This window comes from Vulpes lagopus, chromosome 4, assembly GCF_018345385.1.
Source record: "Vulpes lagopus strain Blue_001 chromosome 4, ASM1834538v1, whole genome shotgun sequence".
NCBI lineage: Eukaryota > Metazoa > Chordata > Mammalia > Carnivora > Canidae > Vulpes > Vulpes lagopus.
The window spans coordinates 40145272-40173229 of NC_054827.1; the positions used below are offsets into that span (position 1 = coordinate 40145272).

The 27958-nt window shown below is 38.4% G+C and overlaps 2 protein-coding genes across 9 annotated transcripts in view; one reads left to right on the forward strand and one right to left on the reverse strand.

The window, feature by feature from the left end:
* Nucleotides 1-27286, forward strand: part of LMBR1 (limb development membrane protein 1) — a 155631-nt gene extending 128345 nt beyond the window's left edge. For 3 of the 8 annotated variants that reach the window (XM_041751962.1, XM_041751965.1, XM_041751967.1), the window contains one exon: nt 12735-15980. In XM_041751962.1, the coding sequence (XP_041607896.1) occupies nt 12735-12820 (86 nt within the window). In that variant the 3' untranslated portion in view covers nt 12821-15980. Of the gene's footprint in view, nt 1-9247; nt 9410-12734; nt 15981-26826 lie in introns of those variants that run through there. The other 5 variants (XM_041751958.1, XM_041751960.1, XM_041751956.1 and 2 more) reach the window with 4 other exon arrangements.
* Nucleotides 21882-22844, reverse strand: LOC121489222 (heterogeneous nuclear ribonucleoprotein A1-like). The gene has a single exon (XM_041751968.1). The coding sequence runs from the start codon at nt 22842-22844 to the stop codon at nt 21882-21884; it is 963 nt and encodes a 320-aa protein (XP_041607902.1).
* Nucleotides 27287-27958: the final 672 nt, after the last annotated feature.

Below are 27958 nucleotides of genomic sequence, written 5' to 3' on the forward strand. Positions count from 1 at the left end.
AGGGGGAGCAGACAGCAGGGGCCTTTATGGTATAGATAGAATCCTAACCAGGAGCACACTCCAGCCTCCTCTCCATGCAAAGTCTACTCATGATTTAATGGTTAGTTTAGCACTACCCCCCTTCTCTTACAATGAAAGTATGATCCTGTCTCTCCCCAGCTCTCTATGTTTCAAAGACTTTTGCCATTAGAATAAGATTCTGTCTCCCTAAGGTGGCATAGGAGGTCCTTTAAACCTAACCCCTCCTTGTATGTCCAGCTTCGTTTCTTGCCAATCCAAGCCTTACTCATTCTGAACCTGTCAGTAATAGTGGTGGTCTTTGGGTGTGCTGAGCGAGAACAAAGTACTGCTCTACTTTTACATGCCTTAGAACATGGGACTTCATCTGACAAGAATGATTTTGTTCACCGTCCACTCCCTGGCACACCTGACATGTCACTGGAGACTTGGCTCAGCCATTAACTCCACAGAGAAAGCTCCCCCTGAGTCTCCACCCTTCAGCCATCCCTTCTGTATGCTCTCAAATCACCCTTCCTAATGCTCCACATATCTGCCTCATCACTGGGCATGTTGTGTTCTAAATGCTTACTTCTCTCTTCCCTCCATAAAACTGTGAGTTCCTTGAGGAAAGAGGTGGTCTGCACAGGGCAGACACACAGGGAATTCATGCTTCATTTCCCATTTTACTTAACTGTACAAAGACATTTAGTTGTGCTGGAAATATATATGAAATATATTTTGAAAGTCTCTTAGGAGACTGTCAGTTCCATGAAGGGAATAAATATCTTACATACTTACTCTGTAGCTCCTATGCTACCTGTATAGTGTTAGGAATATGATAGGAACTGAAAAATACTGTAAAAATTTAACTTATAACACAAGAACAAATATAGAAATACAGAATTTCTAATTAAATCTAATTGCCACAGCCATAAACTAATATAGGCATGCATGCTATGGGGTGTTTTTAGCCTGAAGCCTAATAAATGTATTTTAACAGCTTTACTGAGGTATAATTGACATACCATAAGCTGTACATATTTAAAGTGTATAGTTGACAAGTTTGGGTTTTTTTTTTTACAAGTTTTGACATATTTGTACACCTGTGATACCATCACCATAATCAAGATAGTGAACATATATGTCACCTCAAAATGTTTCTTTTCAGCCGTGTGTAATTCCTCCTTCACACCTTTCCCACTGTATCACACCCCCACCCTGTATCCCCAGGCAACAACTGACCTGCTTTTATAACTATAGATTAGTTCACATTCCTGGAATTTTACATAAATGAAATCATGCAATATGTACTGTTTTTTGTCTGGCTTTTTTTTCACCGGCATATTTTAAGATTCACCCAGGTTGTTGCACATGTCAGTAGTTCATTTTTTATTGTTGAGTAGTGTTTCATTTTATGTATGGACCACAATTTGTTTATCCTATCACCCACTGAAGGACTTTTGAATTGTTCATGATTTTTGGCTATTTTAAGTAAAGTTACTGTGAACATTCACATCCAGGTCTCTTTATGGGCATATGCTTTTGTTTCTCTTGGGTAATAACTAGAAATGGAAAGCTTGGTGCATGCTTCATTTTTAAGAAACTGCCAAACTGTCCCAAAGTACTTATCCATTTTGCATTCTCAGCACAAGTCATGGCAATCCTGGTTCCTCTCCATCTTCACTAACACTGGTAGAGTCCATCAGTGAATGTTTGGCATTTTAATAGGTGTGTAGTGGTATGTTTTTGTGGACTTACCTTGCATTTCCCAGATGACTAAAGTGTCACTTGTCTGTATATCTTTGGTGAAGTATCTATTCAGATCTTTGGCTTATTTTAGCCAAAAATTGGGATTATTTTCTCATTCTTGAGTGCTGGGTGCTGTTTACATATTCTAGATAAAAGTTCCTCTTTTTTTTTTTTTTAAGATAAAAGTTCCTTATCAAGATACGTGATTTGCAAATATTTTTCCCATTTGATGGCTTGTCTTTTTATTCTTTTTTTAAAAATTTTTATTTATTTATGATAGTCACAGAGAGAGAGAGAGAGAGAGAGGCAGAGACACAGGCAGAGGGAGAAGCAGGCTCCATGCACCGGGAGCCCGACATGGGATTCGATCCCGGGTCTCCAGAACCGCGCCCTGGGCCAAAGGCAGGTGCCAAACCGCTGCGCCACCCAGGGATCCCGTCTTTTTATTCTTTTAACAATATATTTCAAAGGACAGACATCCTTAATTTTGATGAAGTCAGATTTACCAAGTTTCTTTTTGGATTATGCTTTGGTATATTTTTCCCTAACCCCAAGTCACTAAGATTATCTCCTATATTTTCTTCTAGAAGTTTTATACTTTTAGGTCCTGTCCTTAGATCTTAGGTCTGTCCTTAGACCCATTTTGAGTTAATTTCTGTTTATAGTATGAGGTATGAATTGAGATTTTTTTTGCATATGGGTAACCAGTTATTCTAGCACCACTGCATGAAAAGTATATTCATTTTTCTGCTGAATGGCCTTGAAAACTTCATGGAAAATCAGCTGTCCATATATGCATGGGTGTCGGTTTATTTCTGGACTCTATTTTGTTCCATTGCTATTTGTCTTTACATCAATACCATACCGTCTGGATTGCTATAGATTGTAAGATTTGAGATCAGGCAGTGAAATCTATTCTTTTTGAGAGTGGTTTTAGTTATTTTAAGTTCTTTGCATTCCCTGTGGCTTTTTAAATTAGCTTGTCATTTTCTACACAAATGTCTATGAGGGTTTTGGATTGTGTTGAATCTGTAGAACAAACTGGAGAGGATTAATATCTTTACAATATTGAGTCTTTTAGTCCCTGAACACTGTATACTTACTTAGTTCTTTATTTTTTTAAAATTTTTTTAAATTTTTATTTATTTATGATAGTCACAGAGAGAGAGGGAGAGAGAGGCAGAGACACAGGCAGAGGGAGAAGCAGGCTCCATGCACCGGGAGCCCGACGTGGGATTCGATCCCAGGTCTCCAGGATCGCACCCTGGGCCAAAGGCAGGTGCCAAACCGCTGTGCCACCCAGGGATCCCTTACTTAGTTCTTTAATTTGTCTCTGCATCGTATGCATTTTTTGTTTAGGTCTTGCACATTTGATGCTATTGTAATGATATTTCTTTAAAAATTTAATTTCTTTTTTTAAAAAGATTTTATCTGTTTATTCGTGAGAGACACACAGAGAGAGGCAGAGACATAGGCAGAGGGAAAATCAGGCTCCATGCAGGGAGCCCAATGCAGGACTCGATCCCAGGACTCCAGAACCACGCCCTGAGCCAAAGGCAGATGCTTAACTGCTGAGCCACCCAAGCGTCCCTAAAAATTTAATTTCTTATTTAAGAATGTTAATGGCTGGTACATAGAGATATAGAGATACAAGTGATTTGTATATATTGATCTTTTATTCTGCAACCTTGCTAAACTCACTTATTAGTGATAGTATGTGTTTTGTAGATTTTGTTGAATTTTTGTTGATGATGATGTCTGTGAATAAAGTTAGTTTTATTTCGTCCTTTCCAATATGGATGCTTTATTTTTCTTGTCTATTGTCTGTTGCAGTACCAGGAGCTTTGAGCACAATGTTGAATAGAAGTAGTGGGAGCAGACAATCTTGACTTCTCACCATAGCAAGAAAGCATTCTGTTCTTTACTGTTAACTGATAAAAGCGGTAGTATTTTTTTGCTTGTTTATTTTGGTAGATGCCTCTCACCAGGTTGAGGAGGCATCCTCAATCCTTTTTTCTCTTTTGCTGGAGTTTTTATCGGATGTAGGATTTTGTTAAATGCTTTTTCTGCATCTGGTGACATAATCACATGGCTTTCTTTTTTAAACCGTTAATGTGCTGAATTACACTGAGTGATTCTTGAATGTTAAACCAATCTTGGCATTCCTGGGATATATCCCACTTGGTCATGACATAGTATCCTCCCCCCCCCCCTTTTTTTGTTGGGTTTAATTTGATAAAATTTTACTTAGGATTTTTGTATTGGTATTTATGAGTGCATAGATCTGTAGTTCTCTTTTCTTGTTAATAATTTTTTTCTGGTTTTGATTATATAAGTAATGTTATCTTGATTGAAAGTATCCAGAAGTATTTCCTCTTCTTCAATTTGCTGGGTAAATACTATCCACTAAATGTTTGTGTCCCTCCAAAATTCGTATGTAGAAACTTAATCCCTAGTGTGATGATATTAGGATGGGGCCTGTGGGAGGTGATAGGTCATGAAGCTCCACCTTCATGAGTGGGATCAGTGCCCTTATGAAAGAGGCCCCAGAGAGTTCTTTTGCCCTTTCTGCCCTGTGAGGTTACAGTGAAAAGATAGCTGTCTGTCAACCAGGAAGTGGACCCTCCCCAGACACCAGGTCTTTTGGAGCCTTGATCTTGGATTTGTAGCCTGCAGAACTAACTGTGAGAGATAAATGTCTGTTGTTTGTAAGCCACTCAGTCTAGGACATTTTGTTATAGCAACCCTAAAGGACTAAGACAATGAGTTTTTTTTTTTTTTTTTAAGACAATGAGTTTTTATAGAATTGGGGTCTTTTCTCTGTCAATGTTTGATATAGTTCACCAGTGAAGAAGCCATTTGGGCCTGGAATTTACTTTGTGGAAAGGTTTTAACAGCAAATTCTATTTCTTTTATAGATAGAGGACTACTCAGCTTTTTAATTTCTTCTTGAGTGAGTTTGCTAATGTATTTTAAGGAATTTATTTTATCTATGTTATCAAGTATTTTGGCATAAAGTTCCTTTATTACCCCTCTAGTATAGATAGATATATCAGTGTACTGCAGTGTTATTTACCTACTCATAGCTAATATTGGTAATTTGTGTCTTTTTTTTTCTTTAATAGTGTTGCTAGAGTGATTTAAAAAAAATTATTAGAGAGTGCACAGATGCTCCAGTTAGGGGAAGTAGAGGGAAAGAGAGAGAGCACATCTCAAGCAGACTTCCTGCTGAGCTTGGAGCCCCTTGTAGGTCTCGATCCCACGACCCTGAGATCATGACCTGAGCTGAAATCAAGAATCAGGAGCCCCAAGAGGTTTATTGATTTTTACTGATCTTCTCCAAGGACTAGTTTTTAGTTTCATTTATTTTTCTCTATTTTCCTTTCATTGATTCTCTCTTATTTACTTTCTTCTGCTTATTTGGGGGTTTATTTTTTTCTTATTTTTCTGTTTTCTTAAAATTGGAAGCTGAGTTCCCTGATTTGAGATCTTCTTTATTTTTTAACACTGGCACTTAGCACTATGAGTTTCTAAGTACTGCTTTGGCTGCACCCCTCTGAATTTTGATCTGTAGTGCTTCCATTTTCATTCAGCTCAATATCCTTTCTGACTTTCCTTTTTTTTTTTTCATCTCTTGACCATGGATTATTTAGAAGCCTATTACTTAGTTTCCACATATTTGAGGATTTTCCAGAGAGATCTGTTAATGATTTCTAATTTAATTCCATGTAGTGAGGAAATATATTTTATATGACTTGAATCATTTTGAATTTATTGAGACTTGCTTTATGGCCTAGAACATGGTCTGTCCTCATGGATCTTCTCTATGTGCTTGAAAAGGTGTATTGTATTGGTAGGTAGAACGTTCTATGAATGTCAGATCAAATTAGCTGATAATATTACTGAAGTTCTTTGTATCCTTACTGATTTTCTGTTTTATAATTTATTGAAAGAAGGGTTTTGAAATCTACTAAAAATGTGGATTGGTTTATTTCTTCTTACATTTCTGTTTTTGCTTCATGTATTTTGAAGTTCTGTTATTATATGCATAAATATTTAGGGCTATTATGTTCTCTTGATGAATTGACCCCTTTATAATTATGATGATGATGGTGACATTCTTTATCCCTGGTAGTCTTCTTTGCTATAAGATCTACTTTGTGTGACATTGAAGAGCCATGTCAGCAATTTTTTGATTATGGTTACATAGTATACTTTTTTCCATTCTTATACTTTCAATATATTTGTGTCTTTATATTTAAATAGTTGTTTTTTTACAGATAATGTAGAGTTGGGTCTTGCTTTTTTATTCAATCTATTAATCTTCATTCTTGAATTTGGATGTTTAGACCATTTACTTCAAATGTAATTTTTGATATTATTATGTTTGAATTTACAGTCTTGCTCTTTATGATCTATTTCTTTCCATCTCTTCTTTGTTCCCTTTTTCCTTGTTACCTTCATTTTTCTGGATAAAAATGCATTAAAAAGATTCCATTTTATCTCCTTTGTTGGCCTGTTAGCCATTACTGTAAAATCATAGCACTTAGTAGAAGAGCCTTCCCACAGTATACTTCCATTTCTTCCCTCCCAGTCTTCCTGCTTTTGTTATCATACATTTTATTTGCACCCATGTTATAAACCCTATAATACATTGTTTTTATTTTTGCTTTAAGCAATGACCCTGAGATTATGACCAGAGACAAAATCAAGAGTCAGACACTTAACCAACTGAGCCACCCAGACCCCCCGATCTCAGTGTTTTGTCAGAGAACATTTAACTTATACATTTATCTTATATGACAAGATATGTGTGTTCTTTTTTTTTTTTTTAGATATGTGTGTTCTTTTTGGCAATCTTACATTAAAGCCATATCATATCATGTCAGCCATTTGTGTGAGATGCCAGTATATATGATTTTTTGATAAAGTTACTTTAATGATCCTTAGGTGTGTCCACCTTTATAAACTCTCTCTCGCTTCTTCTTGCTAGTAAAGAACAGGAGTATGCTTGCTAGAAATCAGAGTCTGCTCAGGTGGGCTAATGAAGGAAAATTCTCGTGATTCATACTGGAGGTGAAGTAACCAGCTCTTTCCTGAAATGAGGTTTTGTACTTTGGTTCTTGTATAGGTATGACTAGAAAAAGATCTTTATTCAAGGAATTATGCATAAAACATTTTCAACTGCATCTTAAGGTATTTTAGTCCCAGATAGTCTAGATAATATGGCTTATGCTTAGCTACTGCTTAACTAACTAGGCTTTTTACCTGGTGTGTATTTTACTCATCTTTTAAGGAAATGACTTCTGAATAGGAGTGAGCATTTCAGTATTTGACTAGAAGAGTAAATAGCAATATTTGATAATTGAGGTTTTTTTTAGTTAGTAATATTTTAAGATATGCTGCTTTAATACCGTTTTATATCTTTCTCCAGAAATAGAGATGTTGAAGAATAATAAATTTGTACAATAGGTGTTAAATTAAAATTTTAAGTATTGTTATGTTTTAAGTGTTGGTGCTTCTAACAAAGTACATTTTAAAGTTTAATAATTGCTGTGACATAAACCTCTCAGACAGAAGTTGAAGGAAGTGATTGTTTCCAGGTTCTTGCTGTTCAGTCTTACAGAAGGTTTTAAGAATTAAAGAACTGCATGTGTTGTCCAGAGTGATCTTTTAGTCAGATGATATCAGTTAGATATTTAAAAGATTAAATTAAATTAGAAACACCAGCATCTTTGTAACTAGTCCCTGTAATCTAGTATTTTGTCTGGTACTCTTTGGTGCACTATAGCAACATCCTCCTGGATTTCTGTCTGTGAGGTCAACCTGAGATGTCTTTAGGGCCACACATATACTGAAGAGACTGCTCTCTGTCTGGGGTTTCATATTAGGTCTTGGCCCTGACTCTCAGGATATCAAGTTGAATCCACCAAGATAGTCCTAGTGAAAGCACTTCCCGTTGTTCATAACTTACCTTCCATTGTCACTGTGCTCACTGCATGGCACCATTGTCCCAGTGTGGTACCTCAGCCAGGTTCAGGGTGTAGTCTATGTGGCATATTCTATGTGGAGTCTGGGTCCCTTTACTTTCTTTAAAAAGATATTTTATTGTATGTTTTTATTAATCTTCTCTTTAAAATATTATGGTAGATAGATTATTGTCTCTCAAGTTCAAATACGTTGGCCCTGTGTAAATGTGGCCATAGAAGAACTACTTCTTGAAACCTATTTTTGTGATACTTTTGGATATGAAGGTTTTTCTGTTGTCTCTATGCACTGCTTTTGTGGAATCTGTCTCTATAACAGGTTATGGATTGCTTTGGGTGGGGATGAGAGCTAAGTTTAAAAGTCAGCTGATATGAAGTGGAGTTTGGTTACTCTTGAAATCCTTAGACCACTCCTAAAATAAAGATACTGGATTTTGTTTATACAGTCCTTTGTGGTTAAAATTTTGTATGGCCCCAAGTACCTCTTCCAGCAGTCCCATCATCTGTCACTGGACTGACTACCTAAATGTTGTTTACTTAATTATTTACAGTGGTCAGAAAAATCCTAGCATTCACGTAATCTTTTCAATAAGTATTTGGTCTAGGGCACATAATTACTGAATAGGATGACTGTTTGAATTATTTTTTTGAATAAAAAGACTTGTTTTTTAAAATGTATGTAGGTGAATTTATGTAACTTCAATATATATATAAAATAACTGCCTCTCTAGGTTTGCCATTTTACTCCACAAGCCTGTAGTATCCGGTTCAGATTAATAATGTTTTTATTCCCACTCCCCAGCTTGCCAACCCAGAAAGGAATCACCCTAGTTGTTTATTCGTTTATGTGGTAACTATTATGTATATATAAGCATTGCCCTGGGCACTGGGATTATAGAAGTGAAACAAACAAAGTCCTTTTTCTCATAGAATTTAGTAGTAGTATACTAGTAGGGAAGGTAGGCAGTAAATAAACCAGAAAGGAAAAGAAATATTTCAAGTAGTATGTGTTACAAAGAAATGTAATTAGGATAGATGGCCATGGAGGGTCCAACTCTTTCATGTAGAGGAAACAGTTGCCCTCTCCAAGAAAGTGATGTTTGACCTGGGACCTGCATGGAGGGAGGGGCCAAGCAGTGGGGAGTGGGAGGTCTGAAGGTTTGTCCACTGTCTTCTCCGTCAGACTCCATCTGACTCTTCATATTTGAATTGAGCATACTGTGCCCTTTCTCCCCATGAGCAGCACAGTGGATTTCTTGTCAGGGTAAGTATAGTGAGTGACAAGGGACATTCACTCCAGCCTCATCACTTCCAAGAGACTGTGACACACAGAGAAAGTAGGTTAGGGCTGGCTGAGGTTCCTTAAGATAACAATTACATATTCTAACTAGGATTTCCACTAACAGAAATGAGAAAGTCCATGGAATTTGATCTGATTTGTACTTTATTTTGTAACATTTAAATATATTGTACCTGATTTTATTAAGGGTTATTTTATTTATTTTTAACAGGAATCACTAGATTTGATCTACTTGGAGACTTTGGAAGGTTTAATTGGCTGGGAAATTTCTATATTGTATTATCCTACAATTTGCTTTTTGCTATTGTGACCACATTGTGTCTGGTCAGAAAATTCACCTCTGCTGTACGAGAAGAACTTTTCAAGGCCCTAGGTAATCCTGAGGTTTATGGGTATTTTTTCTCTCTTTCTGCTAATTTCTAATTTTGTCATTTGAATTAATTTTAAATCTTCATCTGTTCATTTTTCCTACTGTGTGAAACCATAGAGGTGCCATTTCTGACCCATTACTACTGGTTATGCTCTTGTGTGAAATCACCTCATTAAGCCTCAGCTTCCTTATCTGTAAAATGATGACAATATCTTCTTCTCAAGAAGACTGTTGTGAATATTAACTGGAATATTTCTTGTAAGGGCCTGAGCAGAGAGTCCTGTCACATCAGAAGAGCTCAATAAAATGAGCTCTTTTATTGTTAGGATGATGGTGTGGAGTGAGGTGAGGTTAATGGCCTAGAGACTTATTTTTTGGTAATGATACCTCTTACAATTTCTTAGTTACAGATTACTTTTGAGGCTTAGATTTTACAAGTATTGGGCTGACCTATAATGCTCTTCAGTAAAGCCAGATAACTCAGGATAAAAATATTAGTATTCTTGTCATTAATAGGAGAGATGGCATTCATTATTATGTATTCCATAAGTCACATACATTATGACCATATTAAACAACTCTTAGGTTTGACTAAGCTAGAAAGTGTATAAATGTTACTTATGAATGAGTTTTTCCATTCTTACTTCAACATTAGCACTAAACATTTTTATATGTTTTTATTTTACTTTATATTTGTATAAGTTTTATTTTATATTGTAGGAATACCAGGGCAGTATAAACTATCTTGCTATATAAACCCTCTTGGGTTTGGAGTGTGTAATTTTCTAATAACAGAAGGGAAGGGTAATGATTTATTGTAGAAAATCCTAACATTAGGTCATTTACCTGACTTGACATTGAATGCTTATACTCTGTATTCCATTGTGGCTTTTAGCTGTTGCAAAAGGCTACATAGTGATTGGTTCATTAAGATCCACATAACTTCAAACTTCTGAGCAACAATAAAGCTTCTCACCCCACCAAGTTCTTCCAACCCCTGTTATTGAAGGGATGACCTTTGGAAAGGGAAAAATAATTCAAAGTATTTATTCATACATATTTTATTACATTCACCCTGTGAAGGGGTGGCTGGTACAGTAGTGCCTTGAAGTGAAAATGACATTTCATTTCAGCTGAAGCACCGGATACTGTATGGATTTTCGTGCTTATGTTTCCTAATGTTGGCCAGGTTAAAATTTGTAAGGTGAAGTGGGAATCAACAGTTCTGTCAGCGAAATGTCTAAAGTTAGAACTTCATTTTTTAAAAATTTTATTTATTTGTTCATGAAAGAAACACACAGAGAGGCAAAGACAAGGCAGAAAGAGAAGCAGGCTCCTCACAGGAGCCCAATGTGGGACTTGATCCTGGGACCCCAGGGTCATGACCTGAGCCAAAGGCAGACAGACACTCAACCACTGAGCCACCCAGGTGTCCCTAGAGGTTCATTTTTAAGCCCATAGTAGCATCAGTGAGACTAGTTAGCCAGAATGTCAGATCAATTCCCACTTAGCTGTCACTAACATGAGATGCTTGTAGACAAATTGCAGTAAATTTAGTTTTGAGTTAAGTATTCTAGGTATCATCTTTCTGAGGAAGTCTTCATTAATACAGTGAGATATCATTAAAGTGAAGTCATGTATGTTTTGTTGGCTCTTTGACCATAACAGGCAGTAGAAGAGTTATCAAGAGTTGTGTAAAACTAATAGATGGATTTGTTTTTTTGTCCAAAATGTTTTCTGTTACTCTTGGGAATGCTTTAAGGAAGAAATGCATTGTAAGTACAGAAAGATCCTCATTAAGTATATGTAATAATGTGTGAATAGTCTGAGATCTTAAATCTGATTTCACTGGGAATCATAATTTGATTATAAAATTTTATTATCCCCCCCCCCTTTTTTTGTAGGCTTTTTTCTTCTGCTGCTATGTCCATTGATAATGACAGTACCTATCTTATAGAGTATCTGGTATATAGATGGTGGTGGAAGTGACTGTTTCTGCAGAGAGACACATTGTAGTTTTTCTTAAAGATGTGTAGCCTGTGCTGTACCCAAGTTTTTTTTTTTTTGTACCCAAGTTTTAGAAGTAATAATGGAAAGTCTCTCCTCAAAGGTGATTCCTTTTCACTTGGGGCACTGATTACTCAGCTGGTTTCTCTCTCCACCTACCTCCTTCTCCAGCAGGCCCGGTTTAAATATGCTTTCCCACACCCACCAGCTTTGGGTTCCTGTTGTCATGCAGTGGTTTGGCCATTCCTGGGACTTGAACTGTTTATTGTGTTGGATTGATTTCTTTTCTCCTTCCCATTCGTCCATCATAGGCAGACTTAATTTTACCTTTTCTTTCATTAAGATATGCAGGTGATAGAAATTTTAAAATTCGGAGTGCTGTGTTGACTTAAGAGCGATATAAAATTGCTTAACCGCCAGGTAGATAGCTTTCTGGAATCTTAGGGGAATAGAATCTTATCCAAGTATGTTTTTGAGGTGTCACAAAGGTCTGAACCTCATAAAAATGTTTCCTCAAAATCTTTTCCATAGATGTGCTGGTATTCTTGATCATCTTTGTACTTCATTTTGTTAATAAGTGCTGACAGTTTTGGTGCCACATGAACTCTTAAATTTTCTTCTACCTATTATTCCTGAGTTGCATAGTATTGTTGTATATATCAGGTACATTATGTAAGAGACTAGTGGATGATCCAGAGGGAAACTAATATAACTTTAAAAGATAGTGTAGTGTAAATTTTTATTCTGTGATATATCTTTGGATAACAAAATCTTTATGTTCAATTTATTCTTTTGCCATTTCTTCTTTTTTTTAAATTTTTGATCATGTTTTCAAAAGCTTTTCCTTTTAATTATGTGCTTACTATTTTGGTGTGTCTTTCTGTATGTCTTCCTGTGTGTGTACTTGCATGTGTGTTTTTAAAGCAAAAATAGGATCATACTTGTCTCAGGTTAGTTCCCCTGGGAATCACACTTTGGGGGTGGGATGAAGGAGGAGGTGTATGAGAGGGTGCTCTTGGGATTGTGTGGAGGGCAGAAGGTGGAAAAGGACTAACTGTGCAGAGATAAGAAACCAGAAGCTCTCACGGGCCCCAGAGCTTGCATGGAGCTGAAGAGAAGGCATGGTTTCCTGTGGGTCAGCTGTCTTCTGCTTAAGCCCCCCAGGGAGCCTCCAGTGGGGACAGGAGATCTTTCATCCTAAAGGGGGTCCAGCCAGCACATCAGAGCTTTCTCAGTAACACTTGACACCCTGCCGTGTTAGCCCTCTGCCTACTCAAGTAACAATACATCATTTCTTACCATTTTCTTAATTTTTCCGCAGGGCTTCATAAGCTTCACTTATCAAATACTTCAAGGGATTCAGAAACATCCAAGGCATCTGCAAACGGGCATCACAAAGCACTGTGAGACATGCAGCAGCACTCTGCGATCAAGAGATCTGGGACCCCCACACTCCTGACATGCCTGTCAGTCAGAAATGACTCGCACTGACCATGCTTCACATTTAGGGCCTGAACCTGGCAGTGCCATTTCTTTCATAAGCTCCTAAGAACTTGGCTGCCACAGGCCCTCTTCTCATTTAACTTTGTGACGAATCCCGCAGTTGCCAGCCAAACGCAGGCTCCTTAGGGCAGCACATTCTTCTGTGGATACATTTGCTTGCACCAATTGATACAATCACCCATATGAGAATGCTAGAAAAGGCAAACTTTGGGGGCCTTCTAAGAATTCAGAGAAGCTGATGTGAAAGACATTCTTGGTACTTGGATGTGAAGTGAAGGCCCTGCAAAAATGCAGGTTTATAGGTGCCGTTATTTCAGTGGGGGCATTGGAGCGGTAGTTTGCAAATGATATTTTTCACTTCCTTAAAGAAAAAGACAAAATCATAGTTCTGGTTTATATTTCAGAATGATATTGATTGGACTTTGAGTCAAGGGAAAAATAGAAAATTCTTTCAAAACCCGGTTCATGCTAGGACACCATGGGAATACCTTCCTCTGTACAGTGTAGTAGACTACATAGGAAGTATTATGTACTTGTAGTTCTCTGACATCTTTTGTGTATGTAATTTAGTATTACCTCTCATAACATAGTTGCCAGTGTCGAATACACTTGTAACTTGGATTTTGCCTTATAGGCTATATGTACACTTAATTTTTTTAAGCATTTTTTCAAAATCTCTCAGTTCCTTGTGCTCCTGTGTCTGTTATTAAACTACAAATGCTCTGTGGTAGAACCCCCCCCCCCCCCCCGCCCCGTCACCACATTCTTCAGGCCTTGGTTACTTTTATATATGCCAGTTTACACCTCAGATTTATAAACGTTTCCACTTTAACACCCAGATGCACATTGTCAGTGTTCATGATGTGAGAATAGTTTTGTAGTGTATCATGATCTGATAATCATTCAGTTATTAAATTATAAGTAATTCTGGGGATGGTTTCTTGACTTTAAGTCCACTGAATAAAAACTATGAAATTGTACTCTGTATTACCATCCACTCAGAGTACTGAAAACTGTGCATGCAGAAATGAGAGATGAGCCCCTTTGTACATTCTTTGTAGTTATGCAGTCTCTATAAACACATAGGTTCACATGCACTATGTGTATGGCAACAGATTGTCTGTGTTCAGACAAAAGTAAAAGAACATTTTTCTCAAATTGTTGAGTTTAAAGGGTGTTTTGGGAGAAATTTATGGAAATCAGACTGTATATAATTGACAAATTTCCACATAGAGCCAAAATAATAAGAAAAATTAATCTCTGTATTCCTAAATTCCATTGAGTATACTTCTTTATTTATATCTCTATATTTCATTCTGAGCTTCTATTGTTAAAATCAGCCCAGTTTTAAAATAAAAGAACATTTTGTGATTCTAAACAACACTCCATAAATACCACCAGTCTAGTATTGGTGACTCTCTCCACATAAGATATGCATATTGAGGAAATTAACAGAAGTTGGCTGTTTCCTAATTTCACTGGTAATTACACTTCTTTAAACATTAATTGCAAGCTTTGATTTTTACTGAAACTTGCTTGCAATCCATATTTTGAGCAGACAAAGTCAAGGGGAAAAGAGAAAGAAAAATTTTTAAATAAAAAAAGTCACTTGTAACTTAACACTGGTTTCAGGGCACATCCATAGGAAGTTCTTGGGTATTTGTAAGATGTCTGAAAATTTCTGAGTAAAATATTAAACTTTTCAGTGTCTATATCAATTTTTTGTTCATTTGAAAGTTTCTTTCCATCAGAAAATTTAGGCCAGGTTTGGATTAGTAAGCAGTGAAATGTATCATAAATTCTTACAGCTGTTACTGGGTGCATCTTCGTTGCTTTTGAGACAGAGGATACTATTGCCGCACATGAAGGGCAGTTTTGAACCTGGGGTCTCAGATGCCTTTTACGGGAACAAGTACAGGTCGTAATATACTCTGTTTGCCACATGATTATGGCCACTTGGGGTTCTATAAAGAGTATATTCCTGGTCATGTACACAAGAGTCTTCCTCTTGAGTAAGAGAGTTAGTCTAAATGCAGGTGTTTCTATTGGACATACACTGGTGGCTGGCTGCATGAGGGCATGGCAGAAATGGGTGGCAGGCAGCACACCGAGGCCAAACGTTGAAGTCTGGTAAGAACAGCCGCCCTCCCCGCCCCCAGTCTTTCATTTGTTGCAGTTGTTGTGCTAGTGAAGGAGAAGGCGGCTGGCCTGACACCAGAACACCCTGTGCCCACAGTCAAGAGTGGCCCCTGGGATGGCCATTTTATTCTCGCTGGGTAGGGGGCTAGGTGGCTGTGTGAAGTCAGATGCTCCGTTGACTTTTTCTCACCTTAGGATCAACTTTAAAAGGGCATTAGACACTGAAGTTACAAAGTTTTTTTGTGGAGACTTAGCCTATTCTTAATTGGTTCTGTAATACTTATTTTAAACTTATAAATTTTATAGATAACATTTGTAATTTTTACTGATTTTTTTCCAAGATATTTCTTAGATTTAGTATTTACTTAAGCTTTATATATATTCTATATAAAAATAGACCTCTAAAAGAAGAGACTATGTGAAAATCGCATGCACATAGATGTTAGCTCCTTTAGCGCCACACTGAGAGGTTGATTGATTTGTGGATGAGAATGAAGTCTTCTGCATGGTTTGACTCTTGGAATATTCAGGTAGTGTACTGTGTGCACCTGATAGTAGGGGCATCAGTGTCTGCTTGCTTTGCTGGAGCGCAGTAGACCTGTCTGTGCCCCCGTAACCGCTTAACCTGCCTACAGCACAGGCTTACATCATTTGAAAACCCTATGTGGCTTTCTTTGTTGTTAGCACAGTATTAAATGTATAAAGGCAGAATTCTTAAAATAATTTTTAAAAATAGCATTTATTCAGTACTGACTTTTAAAAAACTGGTATGATGTTACTTTTAAAATAATGTTTAGATGCACTGGTATATTTTGTTTACAGAGTGTTTTGTTTACAAATTATCTGTTGGCCATGTTTGTTTCTATGAGATACTTTTAGTGTGACTTTTTAAATGTCTTAGAAATTAAAGTTTTACAAAAAGTGATTTCATGTTTTGGTTTATAAGCATTCAAATGTATTTTTGTTTTACTTTTAAGTCTTAAGTACCATCGTGGCTAAAACTTAAGGTGTATGTATACTTCCATTTCTTTTTTATAAAGGGCAGTATGGTTCTGGTGAGATGTTGGACTGAGGAAGAAGTGAATGTTCTCTCTCTTTTTGGAGTTATTGGTAGATGAATTTCTTCTAAACATTTGCAGCTAAAATGTAACATCAACAACTGAAATCATATATGTCATCTAATTGTTTGAGTTATTTAGATATATTTGATTCCTCTAATCTTTTCCGTAGAAGGACTGAACCACACCCACTTGTGGTCGGGCAGCTTAATCCAGAGCTCATGGAAGAGTAAATGGCATTAGCATCTAGTGAATTCACTGCCAGACAGAAGCCTTTACAGCAGTGGCTTGCTTTCCAACTCTCTGACCACAAGAAGAAATACTTTTTACATTGTAGTATGCACAGACACACACACACACACACACATGCACAGACTTCTATACATGTGAACAAAAATTTAACAAAACAGTACACATTTTTACTGTATGTGATGCCTGCTGACATTTTTCATTCTATTTTTTAGAATACTAGACACAAACCACTAATACTAATGGATGGTGAACTTCAGTTGGAAAAATGTGACTTCTGGGATCTAGTTAAAAGATGAACGAACACAAAAACTTTTTTTTTGACTTTTGACTATTAGGTAAAATTCATTATTGCAAATACCACTGAAGCAAAAGTATTATATATGCAGATTACTTGTTGCACTGAAAAAATTGTAATTAAAATCAGTAGAAATTGCTGGAACTCTAAAAAATGGATTATAAAATTTCAAAACTAGAGGGTTGATCCATATTTCTTAGAGAAATAGAGTTGGGACCTAGTATTAAAGAGAAGTTACTTAACTTCCTATTCTATGTAATTCAGTTAAGTAAGTGTTTTCAAGTTCACGTGATCAAATAGGAAATTCAGACAAAATCCAGTTACTCTTTTTTTTTTTTTAAGATTTTATATATTTATCCATGAGACAGAGAGAGAGAGAGGCAGAGAAAGAGGCAGGCTCCATGTGGGGAGCCTGATGTGGGACTCGATCCTGGGACTCCAGGATCATGCCCTGGGCTGAAGGCAGGCACTCAACAGCTGAGCCACCCAGGCATCCCAGAATCCAGTTATTCTTGAATGTGGTTTTGGTCTTATGTTCTTCCTAAACATACTGGAAAAGTCAAATTCACAAGCATGGGTTATGAAAAGTAGGGCAGCAGCACCTGATGTGTATGATTCCTGACGATTAGTGTGAACAGAAAGATCTTCAGTGTCTGAATGAGAGGACGTAGAGATTTAAATGTGAATCTGAGGAAGAAAGTTTGATCAGTTACTAAAAATCCTATGTGAATGTATGAATGTCTTCTCTCTTGCAAAGCTCTTAGTAAAAGATATACTGCTTACCAGCAGTGGCCCCTCAGAACCCAGGACATGCTATAGAATTGAGCGGCTGTAGCTGTCATACTGTGTAGCTGTAGCTGTTGTATCATATTGAATGGCTGTAAGTACTAACAAAATAGCCTTTTACATATATCTTAGCACATTGTTTTGTTATTGCTTTAGAAACCTGTGGTGAAAAACTTCTCTTTTTCTGTATTCTCAAATACTTCACTTGTGTATGTGTGTGTGTGGTGGGGGGTTTCTACACCGAGCTATTTTCCCAGTTCTCTGTGGATACCACATCAGTGTGCTGGTTTGATTTACTTCTGACACTATATGGAGTTAGTGTAGATGCTACAGGTTAAGGACTCAGTCCCACAAGACTGACTCCCCACCCCTTGCTTCAGATGCCGGTCCCATGTCTGGGCTGTCCCATGTGCTTTGCCCACCCAGCTATAAATCAGTGGTTCCCAGCACCCCCTGGTTCAGTGATGTGCTAGAGCTACTCACAGAACTCTGCCAAACAATTGCTTTACTAGATCGCCTATTTATTACAGAACATAGACTCAGGAGCACCAGATGGAGCTGATGCCTGGGGCCAGGTATGGAGGTGGTTGCAGAGCTTCATGCCCTCTCTCCAGGGGTGCCAGCTGGGAAGCTCTCTGAATTCCTTCAGTTTGGGTTTTGGGTTTTTTTTTTTTTATGGAAACTTCACTATATAGACATGATTGATTAAAGGATTGGCCATTAGTGATTAGCTCAGCCTCCAGACCTTTCCCACTCCCCAGAGGCCAGAAGGGTGGGATGGAAAGTTGTTGCTTCCACTGGCCATCATTAGGGGCTTTCCAAAAGACAACATTAACATCAGCTCAGGTGTAGTTGAAAGGGGCTTCTCAGGAATATCAAAAGACACCTTGATCTTATCATTTAGGAAATTCCACAGGTTTTAGCTCTGTGCCAGGAGTGGGGAGGAAGACCAAATATATGTTTCTTATTATAAATTACTTGGATAGGCTTGGTTTGGAGCAGTAGGTTGTATCAGGCTACCCAGTACCACTGTTTACTGAAGTCTCGGATCAAAGAAGTGCACATTTTCAGACTACTTCCAAAAAGACTCTATCAGTATATACTCTCATCAACAGCATATAAAGATGTTTTTCTAGCTAACACTGCATTTTGCCAGTCTTTTACATTAGCGCCAGCCTGAGAGACAAATATTTGTTTTTCTTTGCATTTTTAATAACTATTGGGGGGGGGACTTAAAAAATTTTATCAGCTATTTTTCTACTTTTGTGAATTATCATTAAATATACTTAGCCTATTTTTCTTCTGGTATTTTATAATTTTGTTGTTTTATAAAAACTGTATATTATAGATATTAAATGTCTTTCTGATGTGTGTATTTTTCCTGATTATTCTTTTAACTTTCCGCATTGTTTTTGTGGGTTTTTTTTGTTTGTTTGGTGTCATACTTAGGCTTTCCCTATCCTAAGACTTTCAAAAATATTCCCCAATATTTGCCCCTAACTACTTGAGATATAATTCACAAATTATAAAATTCACTCTGAAAGCATATGATTTATTGATGTTTAGTGTATTCCCAGGGTGGTGCGCCCATCACCACCATGTAGTCCTAGATCATTTTCATTACCCCAAACCTAACTACTTTTATGTCTTTTTTTTTTTTTTCATAATTCATCAACACTTTATCTGGATTTATCTTGTTGAAAGGAATGAGATAATGGTTGTGCAGACATGTCACTGGCCACACAGCAACCATTAATGCCAGGCAACACAGCTCCAGTTTTATTCAGAGTGGCAGTGTGCCCAGCTTCCCTTGCAGGTAGGTGTGGCCATGTGACTTGGATCTGACCTGGGACTTGATTCAGACTATCCTGTGGGACCTCCAGAAAGATAACTTGGAAGAAGCCAGTCAGCCAGAAGAAGCACTACCACTGCCCCCCGCCCCCCAATCCTCTCTTGCTGATGATGCTGTGAATGGGACAGGATGTGACACCTGGGACTCCAAAAGCCACTTCACATTGTAAATTGCCTGTGAAGACAGCTGAAAGAATTTGGATGCCCACTGAGTGCACAGCTGCCCTGCAACCCCTCCTTGGCTTCTGTGGAGATGGAAGCTCCTTGAGTATCCAGTTTGCTGCCTTCAGGTCTGATAGGAGTGACCGAATGCAATATTAACCTCTCCTTGACTAGTTTTATTGTTTTCCAAAATGACAGGCCAGTGTAACAGAACTATATATGAAACAGTATGTGTGATTTCAGTGCTGTTTTCATGAATCAAATGTCCATAAAAATCGAACTTTTTTCTAAATTTTATATTCTAAATCCTCTAATTAATGTATCTCATAAACTGATTTTGAAGAATAACCTCTCTGTTATTGTACCAAACACTAATCTTGTGTTTTGAATTAATACTTAAATTTACTTTTGCCTTCTGAGGTTCTTGTCAGTGACTCATTCTACTGTCTTTAAACCTCCAGTTAATGTGGTAATTTTACCATATACACTTGAATTATAATTTGGAAGATGTATTCTTTCAGACAGATTAGCATTCACGTTGGCAAAGAAAGTTCTTATTCACAAAACATCTCAGAGACAGTTGAAAAAATTTGAATAAAATCTGTAGATTAGTTAACACGTATCATTGTCAATTTCTGGTTTGGATAATTTTACTATGGCATGATAACATGAGGGGAAGCTGGTGAAGGCTATATGGATATTCTATTTATGCAACTGTTTAATCGTTTGCAACAATTTAAGTGTTTAAAAATCCCAGAGACATTGTATAAAAAGAATTATGCTGTAAAATAATTATGCTTGGTTCTGAAACTCTTACCTAAAAATTTTGACTCCTCTGCAAAGTGCCCTCAAGGATGGAAGCCATGTGCTTGCAGAGGGTGGAACAGAAAGAAGTGTGTGGTCTAGGGGCACAGGTGTCTGTGGTCCCTGACTTGCTCACCTCAGCCCTATAAGTGGTCTAGCTAGGCTGCATCCAGAGATGATCTGTATATTGACAAAAGACAGTGTGCTCCTCACCCACCCCGGTAAAGGCTTCTACAGGTATTCTTTTGATACTGTATACCAGCTGTTTCCTTGACAAAACTGTGGTGTGTGTGTTTCCATATGTAGGCCTGAGAATCTTGCAGTCTTTCAGCAAAAACCATGGAATATATGTCAAGGACAGTGTAATCTTTGATCTTAGGTCTTTCCCTCTCTAGACAGAAATAGGTCATACCTTAGGCTTATAAATTTAATATTACTCCTGATTATTGGGACTTAGAGAGAACTTTATCCCATAATGCTATTGTGAGAACCAGAGATAAAACTGAAATATTCTCACACCATTTTAGGTAAGTTAGTTATATATCTACACCCCCTGCAGAAAGCAGCAAGCAAGCATGTGATAGGGTTCAGGACACACTACTCTCACATGTGGCACATTGGCATATTGAATATTTTAAGCTGAACGAGTTTGAGGTTTACCCTTCTTCGCTAAAACAGGCCCTAAGACCCTCTTGTGAGAGACATTCTCCCTATACCCAGAGGAGAGGAGCATCCTTATTTCAGAGAATCCTAACAAGCCTTGCTGAGTTCCCCAACTTACACACTTACCTCATACTCCTTAACCTATCCTGTTTCCCACAACTGCCTACTCTTCATCAGATGTAGTAGAAAATAGGTCCATTTCTTTGGGTCTTCATTTCTTTTTTTTTTTTTTTTTTTTTTCAAGAGAATATTAAATCGTTTATTGATTACACACGATAATGGACGATACACAAGCTTTAATCCCATCTATAATTTTATCTGATACCATAATTCAATTTAGATATATTGCATAGGATGTGCCAACAATCATAATAACCAAATAAACTCCAGGACTTTGCTTGGGTGACCCTTTTAACGGTGAACTCCAGGTCACAACACATTAACTGTCAGTTCAACCACACCAAGGTTTGTGGAGACAATGGCTTCTGTGCCCAAGCAGGTTGCAAATAAATTTCGAGTGGAACCTGGCATCACCCTGAAGGAATTCTAACTTCACACTGTTGGGGTAGTTTACCAAGATGGCTTCAGAGTAGACTAACTTTACACAGCACATTTAAAAAAAGACACATTTATTCAGCGTCATGATCAGACTATTACATTTAGCAATCAACAGCATGGGTGCAAAAAAAAAAATCTACATTAAAACCCTTTGTTGGAATGCTTTACACTTTCCACAGAACAGAAACTAAAATAACCTGTTATACAATTAGTCACAAATACAGTCCTCGAGTTTTTTGCCCATACACATGAGTATTGTCTAAAACATGTCTTCTTTGTAGCAGCTAGGCCCTGCCACCACTGTGCTTGGCTGAGTTCACAAATCTGTTGTAACCTGTAGCTTCCCTGTCACTTCTCTGGCTCTCCTCTCCTGCTAAGCTTTGTTTCCTGGCAGTAATTAAAACCTTCTGCCACTGCCATAGCTGCTGCTGCTGCTGGAACCGCCATAGCCACCTTGGTTTCGTGGTTTGGCAAAGTATTGGCCTCCACCACCATAGGGGCCAGAGCTTCTGCCTCCAAAATTTCCTCCTTTCATGGGTCCAAAATTTGAGGATTGATTGTTGTAATTGCCAAAATCGTTATAGCTTCCGCCACCTCCAAAGTTGCTTCCGTCGTTACCAAATCCGTTATAGCCATCCCCACTGCCACCGTATCCACCACCACCTCGACTGCCACCGAAGCCACCTCGACCACTGAAGTTCCCTCCACGACCAAAGTTGTCATTCCCACCAAAACCACCTCCACGACCACCACCAAAGTTTCCAGAACCACTTCGGCCTCTTTGGCTGGATGAAGCACTAGCCATCTCTTGCTTTGATAGGGCTTTCCTTACTTCACAGTTGTGGCCATTCACAGTATGGTATTTTTGAATGACAATCTTGTCTACAGAGTCGTGGTCGTCAAAGGTCACAAAAGCAAAACCTCTCTTTTTGCCACTGCCTCGGTCAGTCATGATCTCAATCACTTCAATTTTCCCATACTGTTCAAAATAATCTCTTAGATGATGTTCTTCAGTGTCTTCTTTAATGCCACCGACAAAAATCTTTTTCACAGTTAAGTGGGCACCGGGTCTTTGAGAATCCTCTCGGGAGACAGCCCTCTTTGGTTCCACGACTCTTCCGTCCACCTTGTGCGGCCGGGCGTTCATGGCCGCGTCCACCTCCTCCACGGTGGCGGACGTGACGAACCCAAAGCCTCTGGAGCGCTTGGTGTTGGGGTCTCTCATTACCACACAGTCTGTAAGCGTCCCCCATTGCTCAAAATGGCTCCTCAGACTCTCATCGGTCGTTTCGAAGCTCAAACCTCCGATGAAGAGCTTCCGCAGCTGCTCGGGCTCTTTGGGAGACTCTGACTTAGACATGACGGCGGTGGGAGAGGAGACTTTAACGATGCTTACTCGGCGGCGTCCAGGGGCAGAAAGGGGTCTTCATTTCTTTATGAAGGCTCCCATGTCATGTAATACTTGTACTAAATGTATTTGTGTGCATTTCTCCTGTTAAGCGGTCTTTGTTAGTTTAATTTTTAGACCCAGCCAGGGATCCAAGAGGGTCAAGGAAGACTTTTTCTTCCCCTTTGCTGCCTTTTAACGCAGTTAATATTTTTATCTTGATCCAAGATGGATCCAAACAGCTGTTCTTGCTACCTAATTGTTGGCTACTGATCAGCTATGTTAAAATTAAATTGTTTGGGGGTAGGGGGTATTTCCCAACTTTTAATAATCACATCCACCAGGTTACTTCAAATTATCTTAGTTAAATGGTTTTAGAAAATTACATTAAGAAGTAGTGTTATTAAAAGCCAGTTATGGGGGGATCCCTGGGTGGCTCAGCAGTTTAGCACCTGCCTTTAGCCCAAGGCGCGATCCTGGTGTCCCGGGATCGAGTCCCATGTCGGGCTCCCAGCATGGAGCCTGCTTCTCCCTCTGCCTGTATCTCTGCCTCTCTCTCTCTCTCTCTCTCTCTCTCTATCATAAATAAATAAATAAATCTTAAAAAAAATAAAATAAAAGCCAGTTATGTTATGGATGTTTACTGGGCTATCATCATGATAATCCATCTAAAAGAAAACTTTTCAAGCCCTGAATATCTTGGTTTCATTGTAGGGAGTTGATCTTCATGGTCGTCCCCCCGCCCACTCCAGTGTGTCTGTGTAATATACAGATGGCAAACAAGTGGCCTGGGGGCTGTGCTCACCTCAAAGCGTGATTTTACCAGTTCAACATTTTAAAAATTTAGTCAATGTTAACAAATCACAAAAATATCATAATACCATAGCTGTTTTAGTTTATAGCTGTAACCTCAGTGTCTTTTCAAAACTGAAATGTCATTGTCATACAACATTATATTAACTTCAGGTGCATAACATGATGATTTAACAACATATAGTGAAATGATCACCACCATAAGTTAGTGAACATCCACCACCACACGGTTACGCATCTTTTTTTCCTTGTGATGAGAGATTTGAAGATTTACTCTTGGCAGCCTTCAAATACACAATACAATATTGTTAACTATCATAGCCATGCTATACATTGCATCAGCAAGACTTATTTTATAACTGGATGTTTGTACCTTTGATCACTTTCACCCATTTTACCCACTCCCCACTTTAGGCAACCGCCAATCTATGCTCTCTCTTACTATGTATTTTTTTAGATTCTACATATAAGAGAGATCACATGGTATTTGTCTTTCTCTGATTTTATTTCATTTAGCATGATGCCTTTGAGGTCCATATGTGTCCCAAACAACAGGATTTGCCCCTTTAATATAGCTGCATAATATTCCAGTGTGTGTTTTATGTGTATAGATATAGATATCATATTTTTAAAATCTATCTATTGATAGACATTTGGGTTATTTCCATATCTTGGCCATTGTGAATAATTCAGTAAACACAGGCATGCTAATATCTTTTTGAATGTGTGTTTTCATTTCCTTTGGATAAATACACAGAAGTGGAATTGCTGAATCATATAGTAGTTCTATTTTTAATTATTTGAGGACTCTTCACACTGCTTTCCATAGTGGCTGCACCAGTTTGCATTCCCACCAACAGCATGTTTTCATGTGCCTGTTGACCATCTGTATGTCTTTGGGAAAGTGTCCATTCAGATTTGCCCTTTTTAAAATTGGATTATGTGTTTTGCTCTTAGGTTGTATGAGTTCCTTACATAGTTTGGATATTAACCCTGTAGCAGGTATATGATTTGCAAACATTTTTCTCCCATTCAGTTTTGTTGATTGTGGGTTTTATTTATTTTTATTTTCTCTACAGAAGCTTTTTTGTTTGATGCAGTCCCACTTATTTTTGCTTTTGCTGCCTTTGCTATTGGTGTCAAATCCAAAAAATCGCCAAGACTAACATCAAAGAGCGTACCACCTATGTATTCTTCTAGGAAGTTTATGGTTTCAGGTCTTAGGTTCAAGTCTTTAATCCATTGAGTTGATTTGTGTGTCTGGTATAAGATAGTGGCCCAGTTTCACTCCTCTGCACATGTCTGCCCAGTTTCCCAGCACCATTTGTTGAAGAGAATGTTCTTTCTCCGTGGCATATTCTTGGCTTCTTTGTCATAAATTAATTGTGTGTGTGTGTGTGTGTGTGTGTGTGTGTGTGTGTATCTGTTTCTGGGCTGTTTCACTGATATATTTTTATGCCAATACTATATTGCTGTCAGTGTCAAAAGATTAAGTATCTTTTGATTGAGAGATATTCTTTTGAAGTATTAGAAAATCTGACAACATTAAGTTCTACAGTTTGGAATCAACCCAATAATAATAAGCTAACCCAATAATTAGCTTTCTTCACTAATCTGTTACCTGGTTGACTGCAGAGGCATTTGAGTTTGCCTAGTTTGCTAGAATAAGAGATCAGATCCACACATTATTTATTTGTATTTTTGTTAACATTTTTTTAAGTATAGTTGACACACAATGTTACATTAGTATCAGGTACACAGCTTTAGCTACCATCAGTCCCCATCATACTATTGACTGTATTCTCTATGCTGTGTTATTTCTTTTAAATGGAAATTCTGGTGCTGCTAGTGGCTCACTCAGGGAAGAGTAAGGACAGCTCTGTCTGCAGGTGCCCTTTATAAGCTTTCAGCTTTTCCAGGAAGTAGTTAACTATATTTAACATGCTGTTGTTGTCTATTAAGGTATATCAATTTATATGCAGATTGTCTTATATGAAAGAAGCAAACAGTCCTGGTACTTATTAGGGAGTAAATTAGAAACTTACTGTTCACCAGTATTTATCAAAACAGCACTAGAAATGACTTTCCATCAGAATTACTTGAAGTAGGGATCCCTGGGTGGCGCAGCGGTTTGGCGCCTGCCTTTGGCCCAGGGCGCGATCCTGGAGACCCGGGATCGAATCCCATATCAGGCTCCCGGTGCATGGAGCCTGCTTCTCCCTCCGCCTGTGTCTCTGCCTCTCTCTCTCTCTGTGACTATCATAAATAAATAAAAAAAAATTAAAAAAATAATAATAAAAAAAAATTAAAAAAAAAAAAAAGAATTACTTGAAGTATACGCAGGCAGTACACCCTTACAGATATTCTGGTCAAGCAAGCCATATACACCACAGAGAGCATCTCCACTAGACTACATCAGAGTGAACTTCACAGAAATTGCTGTCATTGACCATGGTCAATGACATGGTGTCATTGGTGTGGCCATTATACTGAGGAACATTTTACAGATTTGTCCCATGAAACTCACCACTGTATATCTGAAGGGACACCAGAGTGAACACCATTTTATTTATTGTGTCATATAATTTTGTCCTTATGGTAAAATTCATGTCTGAGTATGAGCAATGGTTGTCCATGAGGTGGGAATACATATCAATGTGAATGGTGTGCTCCCCCATAGCAGGGTCTGGACCCCTGTAGTGCTAAGGGGCTGCCTGTAAGCATATGGCCTTGGCATAGGCACTCAGGCAGATCTGAAGCGGCAGTGGCTGGAAGATGTCCGCTCTCTAATTCCTCACAGTCTATTCTCTTGAAACGAGATCTGTGGGGTGCTCCTCCACGGCCACCCCAGTGAACAGTTTGAGAAACAGAAGGGAGGAGACACTTTTCTCAAAAAAAATTGTCATTCTTCTCCTAACATTTGTCTTGTTTTTAACTCATGGACATGATGAACTGTGTAACAGACATGAGTGTCCCTTTCAAGTCCCCTACTAAGAGGCTCAGAACCCAACGTGGAGTGCTCCCAGAGCAGGCAGCTCAGCCTCCTTCCTGCCTGTCTTTGTTCCCATTCTTGTTTCTTTCTCTTCTTTGGGTCCACCTTAGTTTGTGCTTTCTTGTATTCATCACAACTCTTTGGTTTCAGGTGCCAGAAACCAAATTCACAAAGCTCAGGGAACATATCTGGATCTAACGCACAGTTTGGAGCTGAACCCACTGCAGACCTGCCAAGCCCCATCCAACAAACAGGAAATAAGAGCTTGTTGTTTTAACAGGACTGATAAATCCTATTCCCTGATGCCCTGAAACAAAACTGGAATGTACTGATCAGAATGGTAATAAACTAAGTGCCCAACCGCTGGGAAATATAAACATGATTATGATGATGGATTTAAATAGCATCACAGGAGTTTCCTTTCCCACATCCTTCACTGATGCCCTGCTTCTTGGGGGCCCCAACTCTTTCTTGGTCAGTGACCCAGTTTTTACATAAGAGAATTGAGGCTGAGCTGTAATTGTATGGAAGTCTGCATGGTTTTTGTGACTTGACCTGAAAATGTGTCATCATCATCAAACTTCCAGAGAAGCAGCTACTGCACTGAAGTCCCTGTTTATTCTGTGGTTGAGATTTGGGTCTCCCAAGTCTTTGATGGGAATCATTCCAGAGGGTTTTCAATAAGAAAATGACCTGATTTGAGGTGGGGCAAGATGGCGGAGGAGTAGGGGTTCTCAACTCACCTGGCCCCACCAACTTACCTAGATAAGTTTTTGTATATTTTTTTATTGGAGTCGATTTGCCAACATATAGTATAACACCCAGTGCTCATCCTGTCAAGTGCCCCCCTCAGTGCCCGTCACCCAGTCACCCCAACCCCCTGCTCACCTCCCCTTCCACTACCCCTTGTTCATTTCCCAGAGTTAGGAGTCTCTCATGTTCTGTCTCCCTCCCTGATATTTCCCACTCATTTTCTCAACTTTCCCCTTTAATACCTTTCACTATTTCTTATATTCCCTGTATGAGTGAAACCATGTAATGTTTGTCCTTCTCTGGTTGACTCACTTCACTCGGCATAAAACCCTCCAGGTCCCTCCATGTCGAAGCAAATGGTGGGTCTTTGTCGTTTCTAATGGCTGAGTAATATTCCATTATGTATATAGACCACATCTTCTTTATCCATTCATCTTTCTATGGACACCGAGGCTCCTTCCACAGTTTGGCTATTGTGGACATTGCTGCTAGAAACATCGGGGTGCAGGTGTCCCGGCATTTCACTGCA

Coding starts and splice junctions, on each gene's coding strand:
- LOC121489222 (XM_041751968.1), bottom strand. CDS start 22,844: ATGTCTAAGTCAGAGTCTCCCAAAGAGCCCGAGCAGCTGCGGAAGCTC.